At 38.2% G+C, this 18,514-nt stretch overlaps 1 protein-coding gene and 1 long non-coding RNA gene across 2 annotated transcripts; one reads left to right on the top strand and one right to left on the bottom strand.

Annotated features, from left to right (window-relative positions):
- On the bottom strand, positions 1-1,340 carry LOC128213069 (uncharacterized). Its single transcript, XR_008257675.1, has 3 exons — positions 1,092-1,340; positions 722-849; positions 1-539 (listed from the first exon to the last, which is right to left on the bottom strand). It is a non-coding gene; the product is annotated as an uncharacterized LOC128213069 (long non-coding RNA).
- A 9,295-nt stretch (positions 1,341-10,635) lies between these two features.
- Positions 10,636-17,045, top strand: LOC128215233 (uncharacterized). The gene is made up of 3 exons (XM_052921942.1): positions 10,636-10,686; positions 10,934-11,828; positions 16,225-17,045. Exons 2-3 carry the CDS (start codon positions 10,934-10,936, stop codon positions 17,043-17,045), a joined length of 1,716 nt encoding a protein of 571 aa, XP_052777902.1. The 5' UTR covers positions 10,636-10,686.
- The last annotated feature ends 1,469 nt before the right edge of the window (positions 17,046-18,514 follow it).

The following is an 18,514-nucleotide window of genomic DNA, read 5'->3' as shown; positions in this document are numbered from 1 at the left end:
TATGCATTTAAATAGGTGTTTAAATTGTTTTAAAATAGTCATACTGGTTGTTTTTAGTTGGAATTAATTTGTTGTATATATCTTTAAAAAAAAGTCAAGTTTCAAACATTTTATTCCATGCAAACCTATCATGCACACATAAATATATACCAGAATTTAAATACATGATAAATAAATAAAATAAGCTTATAAATACAAACAAAACTAGCTGAAATCAAACAACATGACATCAATTGTAAAAAAAAAAGTAGTCAATATATCATCACATTCTAGTTCTCAAAACAAGAAGCACTATACACTTGTTCAGTCTACACAATGTAGGTCTCAAGGTCAGCCGAGATCAGCCCCTATGGCCCAGGCAAGCTGGAGGTGGTACTGAAATTCCTCCTTGGGGAGCTCCCGCTTGGCCAGGTGGTAGGCAGTCTTAAGGAGCTTGACCCCAAGCTCGTCATCCTTGGACAGTTTGGCCAGTACAATTTTCTTCATGGGTTCCTGGGAACTCAGAACTGTCTTTTCCAAGGCGGCCTTGTGCTGATTTGCTGAAAATACACAAAATATTTCACAGTATCTCATCATTTTCAGCTGTCATTTAAAATAATTTGGGCATATATTACAACATGTTTTAAAATATATTAAGCCAGACACCTTAAAATTAATACCACTTTGAACTGATTTATCTGCGGACTAAGCAATGCTTCTATTGTTTTTAATAAATACTTACACAAGCCATGTCTCTGATGATTGGTTGTTTTTGCTGGTTGGTCATGTCCACGGGCGTAGGCGTTGTCCAACTTAGCACCTCTACAAACTTCGCAGTGCCAATTTTTATCTGCATCTTCGTTGTACCAACTGAAATTATTTTGATAATTTGACTTTTTGAATGATTTCTTATTTGAACTGTCGATCATGTCATCACTATCATTCAACATCGTCAGCTTTGCGTTTCAGGCCTGGGGAATCCCGCAGAAGCCACGTAGAAAGCATGATTACTATTAAACAGAATGCAAAATATCTCATATATAGAATATTGATGTGAACCGTTCGAAGAAAAAATAATAATGAAAGCATTTCTGAAATAAAAAACAACAAACCTGGAACTGTGATTCGCACTTGCCCTTCTCGCTAACTTCGCGATAATCACACCCAATTAAGTTCATTTGTCATCAGTGCACATCATTTAAACCGCTATCGTCATGAAGTATAAATCCTAATTGGCACTAATTGACATTTTACAAACATCGGCAAGTGTAGATATTAATCCCTTACAATTTAATTACATCGATGACGTAGCACATGTACACATAGTCAATGGTGCAAACACGTGCCTCGATTAAATAAAACAAGCGTTCTCATTGGCCGAAGTCAATGGAGCATATTTACTAGGTTTAACACGATTGGCTGTTTGTCAATCGAGCTGACAGGCGGGAGGCGGAGTCGCTCTGTTTTGACAAGCGTTAGTTCTTAGCGATATCGACTTTTTGATCTTTGAAAAAGTCGGCGAAGTTGACTTCGCTTTGATCTTAGAAAATAGCGAAGTTGCCGCGGGCAGGGCGACTTAATCGCCTAAGTCGCCTGGTAGGATGAGCCCTGTACATGTTCCTCATCAGCGCTGTAATCCTTCGTCTCACTGATATATAAATGTAGCTGTCCAATTCAAAGAGATCTGAATCTGTGCCTGAAAAAAACTATGATAAATAACTCCTTGAACTTTCAGATAAAGTCATCATATATACAGGAGCATTCAGATATGAATAACATTATTGCAAAAAGTTACATGATCCCTACATCTTTATTGACAAAGTGAAAGTGTCATCAACAACAACAAGAGCTGTCGTAGGATTGCGCGCTCAACTTTACCCAGTGATGCCTGGAACAACTATGCAAAGTATTAAGTCGATTGAATGAAGGGTATAGGAATTATTTGTGAAGACCCTGAATTGCCCCAAAAGTTTAACCTGACGCAATGGTCCTAAGTTTAACCTACATTGTAAGTTTGAATGTCATTCACTTTCAGGGGCCATCAACTGTATTGAGGTTGATATGGTTGTGTTGAATGATCAGTATTGGAGTTTTTATGGAAAATGCAAAAAACTTGCCCTTAAACATTTACCGGACACTAACACTGACTAGTGTAGACTAGCTATCCTTATTTTTTAATAGTCCAGCTAAAAATTGTTTTCATTTAATTCTGAGAGCAAGTTGCTTAAATGTTAAGCTCATTAATTGCTCACGATTTATTATAAGTCATTCTTGCATAAAAGACATGTGTTTCCGGTCATGTGTACAGTGCTGGAAAAAACCCTCTTACACCTGCCATTATGGATAATGCCATTTCAATTAAGTGCAATCAAGACTTTTGATTAAAATTGAAACTAAATAATCATCAAAAACATGATTTTTAGAGAAACTATTTGACGAAAGAAACGATAAGTTTTTATATATGTACATCATGTTCAATTTCGTCTCATGGATTTGAAAAAAAACAACAACTCAAAGTGTCAGTAGTTATCATTTCAAGTTATCTGATAAAGAGCTAAGTGTAACCTGCTGTTTGCCAGGAAGATTCAGGCATGACAGATTTGTTTTAAACACTTATTAATATGGATGGCAACGAGTACTCGAGTACTTGATCAATCAACTGAGTACCAGAGTACCAAATCACTACTCGAGGACTCGAAAAAAATAAGTTGTTTTCTTATAAAATTCACCAAATACACAATTTACAGACGCAAGTATCAGATCTGGCGCATTTCCAAGACGACAATTTACGGCCCCTCTAATCCCCACTGTGTACACAATTGGCCCTAATAAAATAAATATATTAATTGACAGTTATTGTGAGAGTTGCAAACTGTCAACAAAGGGCCCTAATTTGCAAAGAGCACTGATCTCAATTAGCAAAGTTTTGATAGCAGTTCATCTCCTACACAATTGTATTGTTTACCTGTAAGAGAGTTTTCACCAAACAATGGATGTTGACAAGCGAATTAGTAACGACTGTTACAAGCACTGATTCCTGAATGGGCGTATTTTTGCAATGCTTATCACAACTGATTGGTGGATAGCTTAATTCAGGAGTTATGCATATTAATACAACAACAATATTTCAGTATCATGAAAAACTGTCATTTTTTAATATTATTTCATAGAGAACCAATTAAACAAATTTATAAATAATTTTCGTTCATTGTTATTCTGAATGTTGTTTAATATTGGGTTGTTCCCGATCATTTTGACACTTGAATATGATTCGAGTTTTACCTTCCATTTAAATTGATTCAGAAGTACATATGTATGTAATCATTGTATAAAATGAATTGAAAAGGACGAATTAAAATTATCTCAACAAAGTCCATTATTCATAACTAGTTAAATCTACATAATCTGAAATAAATTGGTATCTACACCATTCATAAATTTCTGCTTTTTGTACTATTAGCCAATGAAACGTGGCGAATTTTCATTCATAAAATATCCCGAGGCAAGTTTAAGGGACTTGTTTTTACTACAAATCTGCTAGTAGATCAAGGAGTAGTATACATGCAAACTTCTTAAGCTGTAAAACTTTGTATTACATGGATTTCCTTTATCATGCCTGTTAGCAATTTGTCACTGTACCCGGTGGTAAGATTGCCTCAATTTTATTGATATTAGGGCTGTGTATCGACGGACAAAAGGCGATCCGATTCGAATCACGATCTTTGACTTGCGATCCACGAATCGATTCACGATTTACTTGGTTATAAAGCAATACATAATTTGAAAGTAAATGAATAATAAAGGTTAACCAAAAGCTTCATTTTTGTTTAGTTTTCACTTTTTTTTGTCATCCTTTACATCAAACACGAAATATTTCCAGATTTTAGAAGAATAGGATGCTGGTTCATTTCTATATAGCGCTGGATTTGATGTTTTTGTTGACGGGGATGCCATGTTGACTGAATTGCAGACGAAAATAAATGATAGTTGTACAAGTTTCGCATTTTATTTTATTAGTGTAGATCTTCTCTTTATAACTTCTTTAATGCCCTTTGAATTTTTATTTCTTTATTTGTATTCTTTCTAAAACACTGTATTCCCATAAAACATTGACAAGAAGCATTCTCCATTCGAACACCGCACACTGAATTGAATGCTAGCTTTGTATGAATTTACTTATGGTTGCGTCAGTGTAACATATTTCGGACATTTTGGATAAACAATGCATTATAATTTTTTTTTTTAAACAGCCACAATATTTGCTAGAATTGAATTAAATCATTTTTATTCTTTTATCAAATTTTGCACTTGAATCGCGATCCAGCGATCTCAGCACTGGCGAGCATTTGTGTCAATATTTTGCTTTGACTCGCGATTACTCCGGTACTCGTTACAGCCCTAATTGATATGTTATAAAAGTCTGTTATTCATGTCTAAGATAATGGTATTTAGAAAAGGGGGGCGTATAGGAAAATCCGATAAGTGGACTTATAACGATCAGGCTGTTGATATAGTCAATTCATTTAACTACCTCGGTATTGTATTTTCCAGTGGTGGATCTTTCATGCAGGCAGCTACCACGCTGGCGGGAAAGGCATTGCGCTCTATGAATGCACTTAAGGCTCTGCTCAAGCATAACCGCGTCCCTATTGATATTACGTTTAATCTGTTTGATTCACTGGTTCTGTCTATATTGAACTATAACTGTGAAGTATGGGGCAATATCCAGACAGAGGTTATTGAAAGAGTACATAGAAAGGTTTGCAAGTGGGTCCTAAATGTCAAACGCTCTACAAATACCTTGTCACTTTATGGAGAGCTAGGCAGATTTCCATTATATATTGAGCGACATATTCGTATTATTAAGTATTTTCTCAAGTTATACAATGAGAAACAAGATAACTGTATTCTCATGGCAATTATTACAGAACAATACCGGGAACTTCGGGTTAACCCACAAAGTCTAAACTGGGTCGACAGAGTTAAAACTATCCTTCAGTCATCCGGGTTTGCGGACGTTTGGCAATTTCCTGAGTCTGTAAATGTATGTGCATTTGTCCCCATGCTCAGAGACAGATTACGAGACATGTATATAACCGGTTGGCGGGCTACCATGGAAACACATTCATCCTTGTATTTGTTTAAGGAAATCAAGGAAACATTTAAAATATCAACTTACCTTGTTTTAATGGAAAATTTCAAATATAGAAATATTTTAGCTAAGCTCCGATTATCCTCCCATAATCTAAACATTGAACTTGGGAGACATAACAATATTCAAAGACAAGATAGAAAATGTACACTGTGTAATTTAAACGATATTGAAGATGAATTTCATTTTGTATTAGTTTGTCCAATTTATAATGATATAAGGCAGAATTATATTCCTAGATATTATGTCAGACATCCTAGTATGGTAAAATTTATATCATTACTCAATTCTGACAATAAATCTCTGTTAGTAAGATTAGCTATTTTTTGTACCAAAGCTTTTAAAATAAGAGACTTGAATGTATAATTCACCCCTAAAGACCTCCTCACATTCACTTCTGCTAAATTAGTAATTTAAAGTTTGCTTTTTCTCTCTCATGGTATTGTGTAACTCGATTGTAAGTAATAGAATGCAAATTATTCTTTTTTGTTTTTTCATGCATGCAATATTGATTTGATTATGAATATTGAATTGATTAGGTGTATTTATTTTTGTGTTTATAACGATGAGCTGTATATGCTTAAGTTAAATAAACATTCTGTTCTGTTCTGTTCTGTTCTGTTCATGTCGGAAAATAACTCATTGAGCAAATGTTCCTTCTTAACACATACCCAACTTTAAATAAAGATTCTTGTATCTTGAATCTTGTATCTATTCTAAGGTATGCATTCCATTATTGCTAAATAGATTGAGTGATGCGTGGTTGGAGTGACTTAGTTTTTAAACATATATCTCGACTATGGTTATATGCAAGTAGTCCAAATAATTATATGTTGACAGTTTTTTACGATTTTTGATACATGGCAAATCCTTCATGTACAAATTGTTTTTACCAATAGTGGGTAGTTTTTCCGATCGGGATTCTGGATTAAAGCATATTGCCTCTATACAATAACACCAATACAAGAAAAATTACAAGATAATGTTATTATATATTGTACACAAAATAAATACCCAACAAATTATTATGAGTTTGATGTGGTTTTCATTGCCTTCTGTCAAAACATAACGATATATACATAAAGCCAGGCACCTGCAAGGCTGCAGTTCAGAGTCCCCCCACCCCTGTTTTTGAACAAACCCGTTTTGAAGTATGGGATAAGAAGTATCCCATATAACACGTCTATTATTTTAGACCAATATGCAAGTAAGATCATTATCATGTTTTCCAAGTTCCAAACCGAGATATCAGCTTATCTACTTTAAAATATCATTTTTATATCTCCATCCTTTTAATACAGTACTAATAGCATAAAAGCATTAAGGGCTGACAAGGTATTTCACAGAATAGCAAAATTGTATCACATGCATTTCACTTATTTGGTATAAAACAAAACAAAAATCATGTTTACCATCCGTTTCCCATTCGCCTGGTTGTCCGCCATTTTGGATGTCGCAGTAAATAATAAAATTGAAAATATAGGTAACAAAATATCGATTTTTTTATTAGTCGGAATAATTAATTTATATTTTGGATACATACAGAAAATATACTCATTTAAATAAAACATATTGACTTTTTCATATATATAGCCGTGTAATGATTTTATTTCATATTTAGTGCGGTCCCCCTAATGCACCTTTTTGGGTCAATACTAAACTGCTGACCGATTAGCTGACCATATAAAAATAAAAGAGAGTTGCTGACCAATTGCTGACCATATAGACAAAGAAGGAAAACACATGAAAAAAAAGTTTTGATATTTAAGATTTTTCAAGACATATTATGTTAAATTTATTTTATATACTCCTTATAGTGTAAGAATAGACGGATTTTTGGTGTGTTTTTTTTTTTTTTGGGGGGGGGGAATTGCATTTCAATGAAATGAATTGAGTTGTTTTTTACTGGTTTGTTGAAAATATGTGAAATATATCACGGTTTTAATTACGATGTACAGTACAATTATTTGAAAGCAATATTTTTAATTGTTAATGTAGCTTTAAATGTTAGCTTCATTACCTGTGAAAAACTATCTGCACTACATCAAAGAACGATCAAAAGAATGGTGTTTGCCAAATCGCCATCGGTCATTTTAATTAAGAAATTATTTCTCTTTAATCTGTTGTATGTTCTAACTTATTTTGTGAATAATAAGTCAATCATAGGCAAACTGTTGCTAATGAGTAAAGTTTGATAAGTATATATTTTATTTTCTTGGTCAAGAACATCACTTTCATAGTCATTGCAAAATATACTCCGAAAGATTGCCGTATTTTTCATATTTTTCTGTAATTAGTGTGATTCCATTTGTAAATTTAAATGATTTTGTCTAGTGCAGTTTTGCGTTCTCATATAGTTTTATAAAGTGAAATATTGTTTTTAGCTGGACTTTGTGTTTCCTATTAGTTTCATTATGGCTTTAATTGTTGGACATTCGCAGGCGAAATACTAAGGCAATTTAACCAAGTGTCCAGTGTTTTCATACTCTGGATTTAAAGCTCGTGATTTCCTTGATAAAAGTTTGGAATTTTATCCGTTGGTGCCTAATTAGTCGGTAAGTGAGAAAGAAGATTATATTATTTTACTCATATTATGCGTATAGGATAAATCGATATTGAAAAGTTACTGACCAATTTCTTAGCTGACCAATGTAACGTATAGGGAAACTCGATAATGCAAAGTTGTTTCTATATGGTCAGTCAACTTCACGGTTCATTGCATAGTGCTGACCAATGTAACGTATAGGAAAACTTGGTATTGAAAAGTTACTGGACAATTTCTTAGCTGACCAATGTAACGTATTATAAGGAAACCCGATATTGGAAAGTTGTACTGGTTCTATATTGTCAGTCAACTTCACGGTTCACTACATAGTGCTGACCAATGTTATGTATTGGAAAACTTGGTATTGAAAATTTACTGACCAAATTCTTAGCTGAGCAATGGAACATATGAGGAAATTGGACTATGATACAATTCCTGACTAAATACTTAATAAATTAGTTATGTAAGCAATATGTCATTGACAAATATTTTACCTATAATATTGTTATGTAGGCATTATATTATATTTATTCATATTATGTTTAATTACAAGTCCTTTTAATTCCTAGCTGACCAATGTAACTTTTAAGGACAATGGACTATGATATTGTTATGTTTTTGACTAAATACATAATAATTTTGTTATGTAGGCATTATAGTAGACTTACTCATATTATGTGTAATTACAAGTCCTTTAATTTTTTAGGAAATAATTGTGATTCGTTGTGCATACAGCATAATGAAATGTTCACACAATATAAACAAATAAAGCATTAATGGTGAAACTAGTGTACGCTTTTAATTTATATTTATTCATTAACTCTTATGTTCCATGAAGCCCCTTAAAATCTTGTAAAGATAAGAACGCTAACACTGTGCGACTATCGAGTTGTCACGATTTGCACCAAGAGCCTCGGGGTCAATTGTTGTTTTGTCACTCTATTTCATGGTTCAGTGCATATTGATGACAAAGTAATGCATCATTCATAAGATACTGACCAATTTCTTAGCTGACCAAAATGACTATATGGTCAGTCAACTTCACGGTTCACTGCATAGTGCTGACCAATGTAACGTATAGGAAAACTTGGTATTGAAAAGTTACTGACCAATTTCTTAGCTGACCAATGTAACATATATGGAAACCCGATATTAAAAAGTTACTGACCAAATTCTTAGCTGACCAATGTAGCGTATAAGGAAACCCGATATTGGAAATGGACTATGATACATTGTTAATTTTTGACTAAATATCCAATTGTTATGTAAGCGATATGTCATTGACAAGTACTTTTACCTTTAACCCGATTTATGGCCTGATATTTGTTGATAAATGAAAAAGTAATACGAGTTACGGACTTGTATCAGACTAAGTATTATCAAATTGATTTTGTTATTATAACATTGAAACTTATAGCTGTCTTTTTAACTTATTTTATATGCCGTTAACTATTACTCAATGATAGAGAGGAGCTCTTAAATCTTAGCTGGCCAATGTAACGTATAGGAAAACTCGATATTGAAAAGTTACTGACCAATTTCTTAGCTGACCAATGTAACTCATAAGGAAACCCGATATTGAAAAGTTACTGACCAAATTCTTAGCTGACCAATGTAACGTATAGGGAAACTCGATATTGGAAAGTTACCGACCAAATTCTTAGCTGACCAATGTAACGTATAGGGAAACTCGATATTGAAAAGTTACTGACCAAATTCTTAGCTGACCAATTAACGTATAAGGAAAATGGACTATGATACATTGTTAAGTTTTTGACTAAATATTTAATAAATTTGTTATATAATAACATTGAAACTTATAGTTGTCTTTTTAACTTATTTTATATGCCGCTAACTATGACTCAATGATAGAGAGGAGTTCTTAAATATTAGCTGACCAATGTAACGTATAGGAAAACTCGATATTGAAAAGTTACTGATCAATTTCTTAGCTGACCAATGTAACTTATAAGGAAACCCGATATCGAAAAGTTACTGACCAAATTCTTAGCTGACCAATGTAGCGTATAAGGAAACCCGATATTGGAAAGTTACCGACCAAATTCTTAGCTGACCAATGTAACGTATAGGGAAACTCGATATTGAAAAGTTACTGACCAAATTCTTAGCTGACCAATTAACGTATAAGGAAAATGGACTATGATACATTGTTAGGTTTTTCACTAAATATTTAATAAATTTGTTATATAATAACATTGAAACTTATAGTTGTCTTTTTAACTTATTTTATATGCCGCTAACTATGACTCAATGATAGAGAGGAGTTCTTAAATATTAGCTGACCAATGTAACGTATAGGAAAACTCGATATTGAAAAGTTACTGACCAATTTCTTAGCTGACCCAACGTATAGGAAAACTCGATATTGAAAAGTTACTGAAAATGGACTATGATACATTTATCATGTATTATACACATATTAGGTGACTTTTATTCAGGCAATTGCGCTTGCACTTATTCACTAGCACACTCATTCAATCAATCACTCACTATCAATCACTCACTATCAATAACTCTTTCACTCACACAATCACTCAATCACTCAATCAATCACTACTCACTAGCTCATTCACTCAAAAAAAAAATAGGCCATGGTAAGAGCGCCTCCACGTGGTGTGGCCTGGATGTAGACAGTTTTATTTCTATCTTTTACTGATAAAAAGACATCTACTGTATCTGCAACGAAACGCTCTTGGAATAACAAAAAGAATATTCGTCAATTCAATTAATTATTTCATATGACATTATAACATTTAAAACACTGAAAACAAACATAACAAACAGAAAAACTTAAAAAATAAAAATCCTTCTTTGTTTATATGGTCAGCAATTCGTCAGCAAATCTCTTCTATTCCTATATGGTCAGCTAATCGGTCAGCAGTTTAGCACGACCCACATTACAGCGTAGATGGGCCTTTAAGAACGAGCATGCGCTAAGGAGGACATCAATCTACTTCCTTATTGGTTTTTATGATCAACGCCCATCAAGGTAAATACAATTTGTATTTCTTTAATTGTGTGTTTTATTCAGTTAACGGCACACCATTGCTAGCTTCTATGGGGTTTTCTTAAAAGAAATCATGTTTAAAACGTCATTAAAGGACTTCTGAATGTGGATTTCGGTCATTACATGTACTTCCGTTTTAGACAAACAAAATGTTATATTCGTTTTGGCTGCTCTTGGCTGGTTTACTGATTTATTAATATCTCGTGAACTGTCTAATTCGTAATTATAGATGGAAGTATCTGGAAAAAGGCGTGACCCTGACCTTAACAAGGGCTCCGATGACACAACTGTCTTCTGTCAGCCGTGTGAAGAGGAGGGCAAACGCTCTGTAGCCCAGGGATTCTGTCAGACCTGCCAAGAGTACATGTGTGATCCCTGTATCAAGGCCCATAAGAAATTCAAGGTGTCCAGAAACCACATTATGTTGTCCAAAGATAAGATGCCGTCCTTCTACCCGTCCACTAAGCAGTCTGACATCGGTGTAACTGAATATTGTAAAACACATCCGAATGAGATGATCAAGTTTTACTGTCCGACCCACAGCGACCTTGGTTGTGGTGACTGTGTAGTCATCGGTCATCGCACGTGCAAAGTCGACTACATTGCTGATGTGTCTAAGGATTTCACCAATGAAAGGGAATTCAGGGAGCTGGAACCATCTATTAAACGAGCGGAAGATCTTCTATCTGGGTACATAAGTAAAGTAAAGAAGCTTTTTGACGAGGTCGAACACCAGTCTAAGGATGAGATCGACAGACTGAGAAAGTTCCGTGCAGAAATCAATACCTACCTGGACCGACGCGAGAAGGAGTTGCTCGGCAATATCCAGGAAATGAAGACCAATGAAGAAAGCGCGCTGACTGAACTGAAGACTGATTGTGAGTTGGCAAAATGCGGACTTGTGGCCACTAGGACAGAACTGACTTCCGGTACCGACTCGGTGAACCAGCGGTACGTGACGGCAAGGAGAGCTCAGAAGGAACTACGGGAGATTCATAACAAGATGGAAAAGATGGCTGGTAGGATGAAGGCCCGGAAGTATCGATTTGTTGAAGACGCGGACACGATACGGCTGCTGGGATCGAAAATGGGCCTTGGAACACTGAACATGGCAGGAGAGCTTGGTAGGAATAGTATGCTTAATTATTACTATCTCCCAATAAGTTAGACTTAGTGTAGTATGTTGTGTTCTTGTTAAGAATGGTCATAAAAGGTAATTGCTAAAATTATGAAATACAGTTTCATACTTTGGTTTAATGTTTTATTACAAGCTTATTGATCTACATTAAATATCTACTGGTCAATTGGGTAAACCAGTCTAGTTTCAAGTACACTGTAAATAAACAAAAGAGGGCCTTTGAACGAACAACAACGCTCGTCTGTTTTTCCCCATTCGCTATAACTCGTTAATTATAACAGTAATTGAACTTGCTTAATACGTGCTTATTGTCTGTAGCACCATTGAGTACTAAGTTTCAGTTCGAAATACTATTTAAAAGACAATTATCACCGTTTTCATTGAAGGGATGCGTTTATATATCCAAATTTGTCCATGGGGTAAGTTTTGGACCCTTTTTATGGCTATTGAGAAAATCAATATCTTTTGTAATGTTGAATCTTTACCGCCCTTACCAAAATAGAAATACGACTGGGGACAAATTAGTATTTGCATTATATGACAGGGGACAAAATTGTTCAACCTCCAGACATGGGATTTAGCGTTTATATGCACATATTTGCACCTGAGGTAAATCTGGCCACGGTAGCAAAACTGTCCCCGAGGTAAATCTCGTCACAAAACGTGGTTTAAAATAGCAAATAGTGCTTTAGGATGGTATTAAAAATAATACTTGTTAATACTTTTAAAGATCAGCACTCATTTAACTCAATAAACAAGCATCTTGACATGCTTAAACATTTGATTGATTTAACAGAGAAGATTTTAAGTTGAATATCATACGACTACAACGTTATTACCATAGATGCATTTGACATCATTAAAAGTGTAATTTTGTTGATAAAAACTAACCTGTTGTTCACAATATATCCAATTAGTGTATGTGTGTGCGTGCCTGCGTCGGTGCGCGCGTGTGTGTGGTGTGCGTGTGCGTGTGCGCTGTGCGTGCGTAGGTGCGGTGCGTGACTGTGTGTGTGTGCACGGACGCACGTGCGTGGGTGCATGTGTGGGGGATGAGTGTTTGCGTGAGCGGATACGTGTGTGTGCGCGCGCGCGTGTGCGAGAGTGCTTGTGTATGTGTGTGTGCAGGTGCATGTGAGAGTGTGAGCAGGTGCGTATGAGAGTGCGTGCGGGTGAAGATGAGAGTGTGTGCGGGTGAGAGTGTGTGCGTGTGAGCGGGTGAGTGTCTGCAGGTGAGAGTTTGTGCGGGTGCAGGTGAGAGTGTGTGCGGGTGCAGGTGAGAGTGTGTGCGGGTGAGAGTGTGTGTGGTGCGGATGAGAGTGTGTGCGGGTGAGAGTGTGTGCGGGTGCAGGTGAGAGTGTGTTGGTGCGAGTGTGTGCGGTTGCGGGTAGGAATGTGTGTAGGTGCGAGTGAGAGTTTAGCGAGTGATAGTTTGTAGAGGTGCACTTGAGTTAAGAGTGTTTTTGGGTGAGAGTGTGTGCGGGTGAAGACGAGAGTGTGTGCGGTCACGGGGAAGAGTGTGTGTGGTTGCTGGTGAGAGGTTTTGGGGGTGCGGGTGAGAGTGGGTTCAGGTGAGAGTGTATGCAGGTGCGACGGTGTGCAGTAGCGAGTGCGAGTGAGATTGTGAAGGTGCGAGTGTGTGTGTGTGTGTGTGTGCGAGTGATTTTGTGTAGGTAACAGTGAGTGCATGTGCGTGAGAGTGTTTGCGGGTGACGGTGAGAGTGGGTGCGGGTGAGAGTGTGAGCGAGGGCGGATAAGAATGTTTGTGGGTGTGGGTGAGAGTTTGTCCGGTTGCGGATGAGAATGTGTGTAGGTGCGGGTGTGAATGTATGCGAATGAGAGTGTATGCAGGTGCACCTGAGAGTGTGTGCAGGTTTGAGTTAGTGTGTGGGGGGTTGAGAATGTGTGCGGGTGCGGGTGAGAGTGTGTGCGGCCACGGGGAGAGTGTGTGCGGTTGCGGGTGAGAGTGTGTGCGGGTGCGGGTGAGAATTTGCCCTGGTATGAGTGTATGCAGATGAGAGTGTGTGCGGGTGCGAGTGAGAGTGTGAGCGGTTGCGCGTGAAAGAGTGTGCGAGTGAGAGTAGAGTGGGTGCGAGTGTGAGCGGGTGCGAGTAAGGGGATGGGCGGGTACAAGTGAGAGTTAGTGCAGGTGCGGATGAGAGTGAGTGCGGTTGCGGATGAGAGTGTGTTTGGCAGCGGGTGAGAATGTATGCAGGTGCGAGTGAGAGTGTGTGTAGGTGAGGTTGAAAGTATGTGTGGGTGAGGTTGAGAGTGTGTTCGGATGCGGGTAAGACTGTTTGCAAGTGCGAGTTCGAGTGAGAGAGTGTGCGGTGCAGGTGTTTGCGGGTGCTAGTGTGTATGCGTGCGAGCAAGAGTGCGTGCAGGTGCAAGTGAGAGTGTATGCATGTTTAATTTAGAGTGTGTGCGGGTGCGGGTGAGATTGTGTGCGGTTGCGAGTGAGAATGTGTGCAGGTGCGAGTGAGAGTTTGTGCAGATGCGAGTGAGATTTTGTGCAGGTGAGGATGAGAGTGTGTGCGGTTGCGGGTGAGAATGTGTGCAGGTGCGGGTGAGAGTTTGTGCATATGCAAGTGGGATTTTGTGCGGCGAGGATGAGAGTGTGTGTGGGTGCGGGTAAAAGTATGTGCAGGTGCGATTGGGAATGTGAGCGGGTGCCGGTGAGAGTTTGTGCGGGTGCGGGTGAGAGTGTGTGCGGATGAGAGCGTGCGGGTGAGGGTTAGCGTGTGTGCAGGTGCAAGTGTATGCGGGTGCGGGTTTGAGTGTTTGTCGGAACGGATGTGAGTGTGTGCGAGTGAGAGTGTGTGCAGGTGCAAGTGATAGTGTGTGCAGGTTTGAGTAAGAGTGTATGCAGGTTTGAGTTGAGTGAGTGCGGGTGCAGGTGTGAGTGTGTGCAGGTACGGGTGAGAGTGTATGCGGATACGGGTGAGAGTGTGTTCGATGCGGCTGAGAGTTTATGCAGATGCGGGTGAGAGTGTGTGCAGGTGCACCGGTGTGCAGTAGCGAGTGTGTGCGCGTGCGATTGAGAGTGTGCGGATGCGAGTGAGAGTGTGTGCGAGTGAGAGTGTGTGCAGGTGCGAGTGAGAATGAGTGCAACTGAGGGCTAGAACGTGTGGAGGTAAGGGTTAGAGTGTGTGCGGGTGCAGGTGAGAGTTTGTGCGGGTGCAGGTTAGAGTGTGTGCGGGTGAGAGTGTGTGCAGGTGCGGTAGCATCGGTGTGCGGCTGCGAGTGTGTACGGATGCAAGTGAGATTGTGTGCGAGTGAGAGTGTGTGCGTGTGCGAGTGAGAATGTGTGCGGGTGCGATTGAGGGTGAGGGTGTGTGCGAGTGAGGTCGAGTGTGTTGGGGTAGAGAGTGTGTACAGGTGCGTTAGTGTACGAGTGAGAGTGTGTGCGGGTGCGAGCGAGAATCTGTGCGGGTTCGTGTTAGGTTGAGTGCGAGTGAGGGTGTGTGTGGGCGAGTTAGAGTGTGTGCGGGTGAAAATATGTGTAGGTGCTGATAAGGGTTTTGCGGGTTCGGTTGAGAATTTGCGCATGTTCGAGTGAGTGAAGGTTAGGGTGTGTGCGGGTGCGGTTGAGATAGTGCGTAGGTGCGAGTGAGAGTGTGCCCTGGTGAGAGTGTGTGCGGTGCAAGTGATAGTGCGTGCGGTTGCGAATGAGAGTGTGTGCGGATGCAAATGAGAGTGTGGTCGGTTACGGGTGTGTGTGTATGCAGGTGTGATTGTGCGGGTGTGTGCGGGTGCGATAGAGAATATGTACGAGTGTGTGCTGGTGCGGTTGAGTTTGCGAAGGTGCGCCTGAGAGTATGTGCAGGTGCGAGTGTGTGCGTGTGCGGGCTGGAGTGTGTGCAGGTGCCAGTTTGTTCAGGTGCGAGCGTGCGAGTGCTTGCGTCAATGCCTTTATGACGTGAAGTCCAATTATGTAAAAACAGTGTTTTAATTAGCCTGATGAATATGTATACAAGGACAACTGTACTCGATAAATTGTGTGTTTCGCTGACAATACGGCATTTATAGTGATGGGAACATTGACATGTTTTTAACACATTAATTTGATTTTAACAACTTCTTTGTCCTTTTCAATGAAAAAAAGTACTCATTTCATGTACTTTTGATCAGAAATATTTTTATTAACGCTTTATATTTAAATTCTGAGTCTGCACACGAAAATTGTTGAAGCAAACATGTTTCTAAGTCGAAACCCTCATCATAACATGTATTTAAAATTACTGTTTATTCCGTGGTGTCTGTCGTGTAAGTTTACCTTAAACAAACTGGCTATTGAAGTTGTGACTTTATACAAGTACTTACACTTACATTTATAAGATCAAAGTGACTAAAGATATACATGTAGTCCTTATTATTTTTAGTTCCAGTTCCTGACCTCGCTACTGTGACGTGGAAGGAGGCGGATATCCTGGTCAGAACATCTGAGGACCTGGGCACCTGCGGGATCACGGGCTCAGCCCTGATCTCGCCTGGTCTCTTCCTCCTGGCTGACTTCGGTAACAACTGTGTCAAACTGGTAGACATCAGCACCTGCACCGTCACGTCCCGCCTCCAGCTACCAGGCCAGCCATGGGGCGTGTGTGTGTTTCATGATGATCAGGCCGCCGTCACTATCCAGCCTGTTATTATTCAGCTGCTGTCTATAAAGGGAGGACAGTTATCGTTTGGAAAGAATATTAAAGTATCATCTGTGTGTTTTGGTATTGCGTTTAACAACAATAGATTATACGTTTCGTATACACAAACCCCGCGTGTTGAAGTGATGACATTGGATGGGCATATCATAAGTACATTCCAAACAGATGATAGAAGACAACTTTTCAAAGCACCATGTTACCTGACTGTGTCAGCTTCAACACCACCGACTCTGTACGTGTCTGACTACCGTGCCCACACCGTCCTCCAGCTGACCCTTGACGGAAAGGTCCTGCGGGAGTACCAAGATATTCGGCTCACCAATCCCGGGGCCGTGTTGAAGGTAGGGCCCGGCCAGCTGCTCGTGTGTGGATATGCCAACCACAACGTGATGCTGCTAACGGAGAGGGACGGCAAGATGGCGGAAATACTGGGAAAGAAGAACGGACTGACCAAGCCCTGCTCCGTGTCCTTCTGTCCTCACACACGTGCCATAGTTGTCGGAATGGGCAGTAATGACTCACTGAAGGTCTTTAATGCAAAGTGACACCTTTTCTTTATCAGTCGTGAGTTTGCTCTCTTTGGCGGAAATTACCATGTATTCAATGCTTTTTGAGCAAGTGAATAGTAATAGCAATCATATTTAATGTTCAACATACGCTTATTTATTCGTTGTAACCGAGTTCTATCAAACTGAATGAACATTGCTAATTATATAAATCAAGAATGGAAATACTAAAATAATGTTGTATCAGTCTCAGAAGTTTTGTAATTAGTATGAAAAGCCATTGATGCTTTATGACAGTCATGTATCTAATAAATATTAAGCTTATTTTGCAGTTTTATTTTGCAAAACACTAGGATAACGAATTTGTGTAAATATTGTATTACTATTAAACACTCATTCAATTATATTTTGGTGTTTACTACTTTTGTTTTTTTATGTTCTTTATATAGATCTTTGATTTTACAAAATGATCATTAACTTATAAAAATAATTATTTAAACAGATGTATACTTTTATGGGTTTGAAGTTAAAATAAGGTGTTGACTTTCAGTAAAGAGAAATTTAGTAGGTTTTCATTATCATATGTTAATGAAACTCAGTCAGCATTTCAACGGTGGCAAGTCTCAGTCAAGTTCAATTGTGAAGTGAATCATGTCAGTAATTTCAGAGTTATGCCCCTTTAACATTAAACAATAATATGTTTATATATTATGAAGGAAGTAAGTTAAGTTTTTTACTATCCAATAATGATGAAACTCGGTTACAGCATTTGTGGGCAAGTCTCCGTCAAGTTCCATCGTGGAGTTAAACATGTCAATAGATCCGGAGTTATTCCTCTATATCAATAGGAAATTGGTATTTTAAGCATCCGACAGGAAATTACTAACTTGTATTGTCCGATCATGATGGAACTTGGTGACTGTGTTTGTGGGCATTATGTCTCGGCGTAAATCGCTCCAGTAACTCTCATTGGTTATGGGCATACTGTCTTGGGGAGAATCACACCAGTAACTCTCATTGGTTATGGGCTTGCTGTCTCTGTCAGGTTCTGTTATTGGGTGAATCGCCTCAGTAGCTGATAGTCATGCCCCTTTTATAGTGAAATATAGAATAGCATAATTACTTGCAGAGACAATTACTTAATTATAAAACGATCAGTACAATAATGAACTAAGTTACAGGATTTTGGATGAATGTTCTTATTCAAATCATATATTAGAATAATTTAAATGTGTTAAACCTGACATGCATAAAATAGGACTACATTTTACGTTTATGCAAACCATTGCAAAGTTACTATGAAGAATATTTTAAATGGAAATTTCCGCGTGAATATTCCATAGGAATAGTACAAATGAAAAATCTCTTAAAAATGACAAACATATCTTTAGATCTCAGTTTATCTTCTTTGGACGTTTGCCTACTGAATGTTATTGTATTGTTATTGACAATGTATGTAACCTGTCTTAATTTTGACTTATAATGAAAATAACCGTATATTCCTTACA

Source organism: Mya arenaria, chromosome 13 (genome assembly GCF_026914265.1).
Source record: "Mya arenaria isolate MELC-2E11 chromosome 13, ASM2691426v1".
NCBI classification, from domain to species: domain Eukaryota; kingdom Metazoa; phylum Mollusca; class Bivalvia; order Myida; family Myidae; genus Mya; species Mya arenaria.
This window is presented reverse-complemented; position numbering and strand designations above follow the sequence as displayed.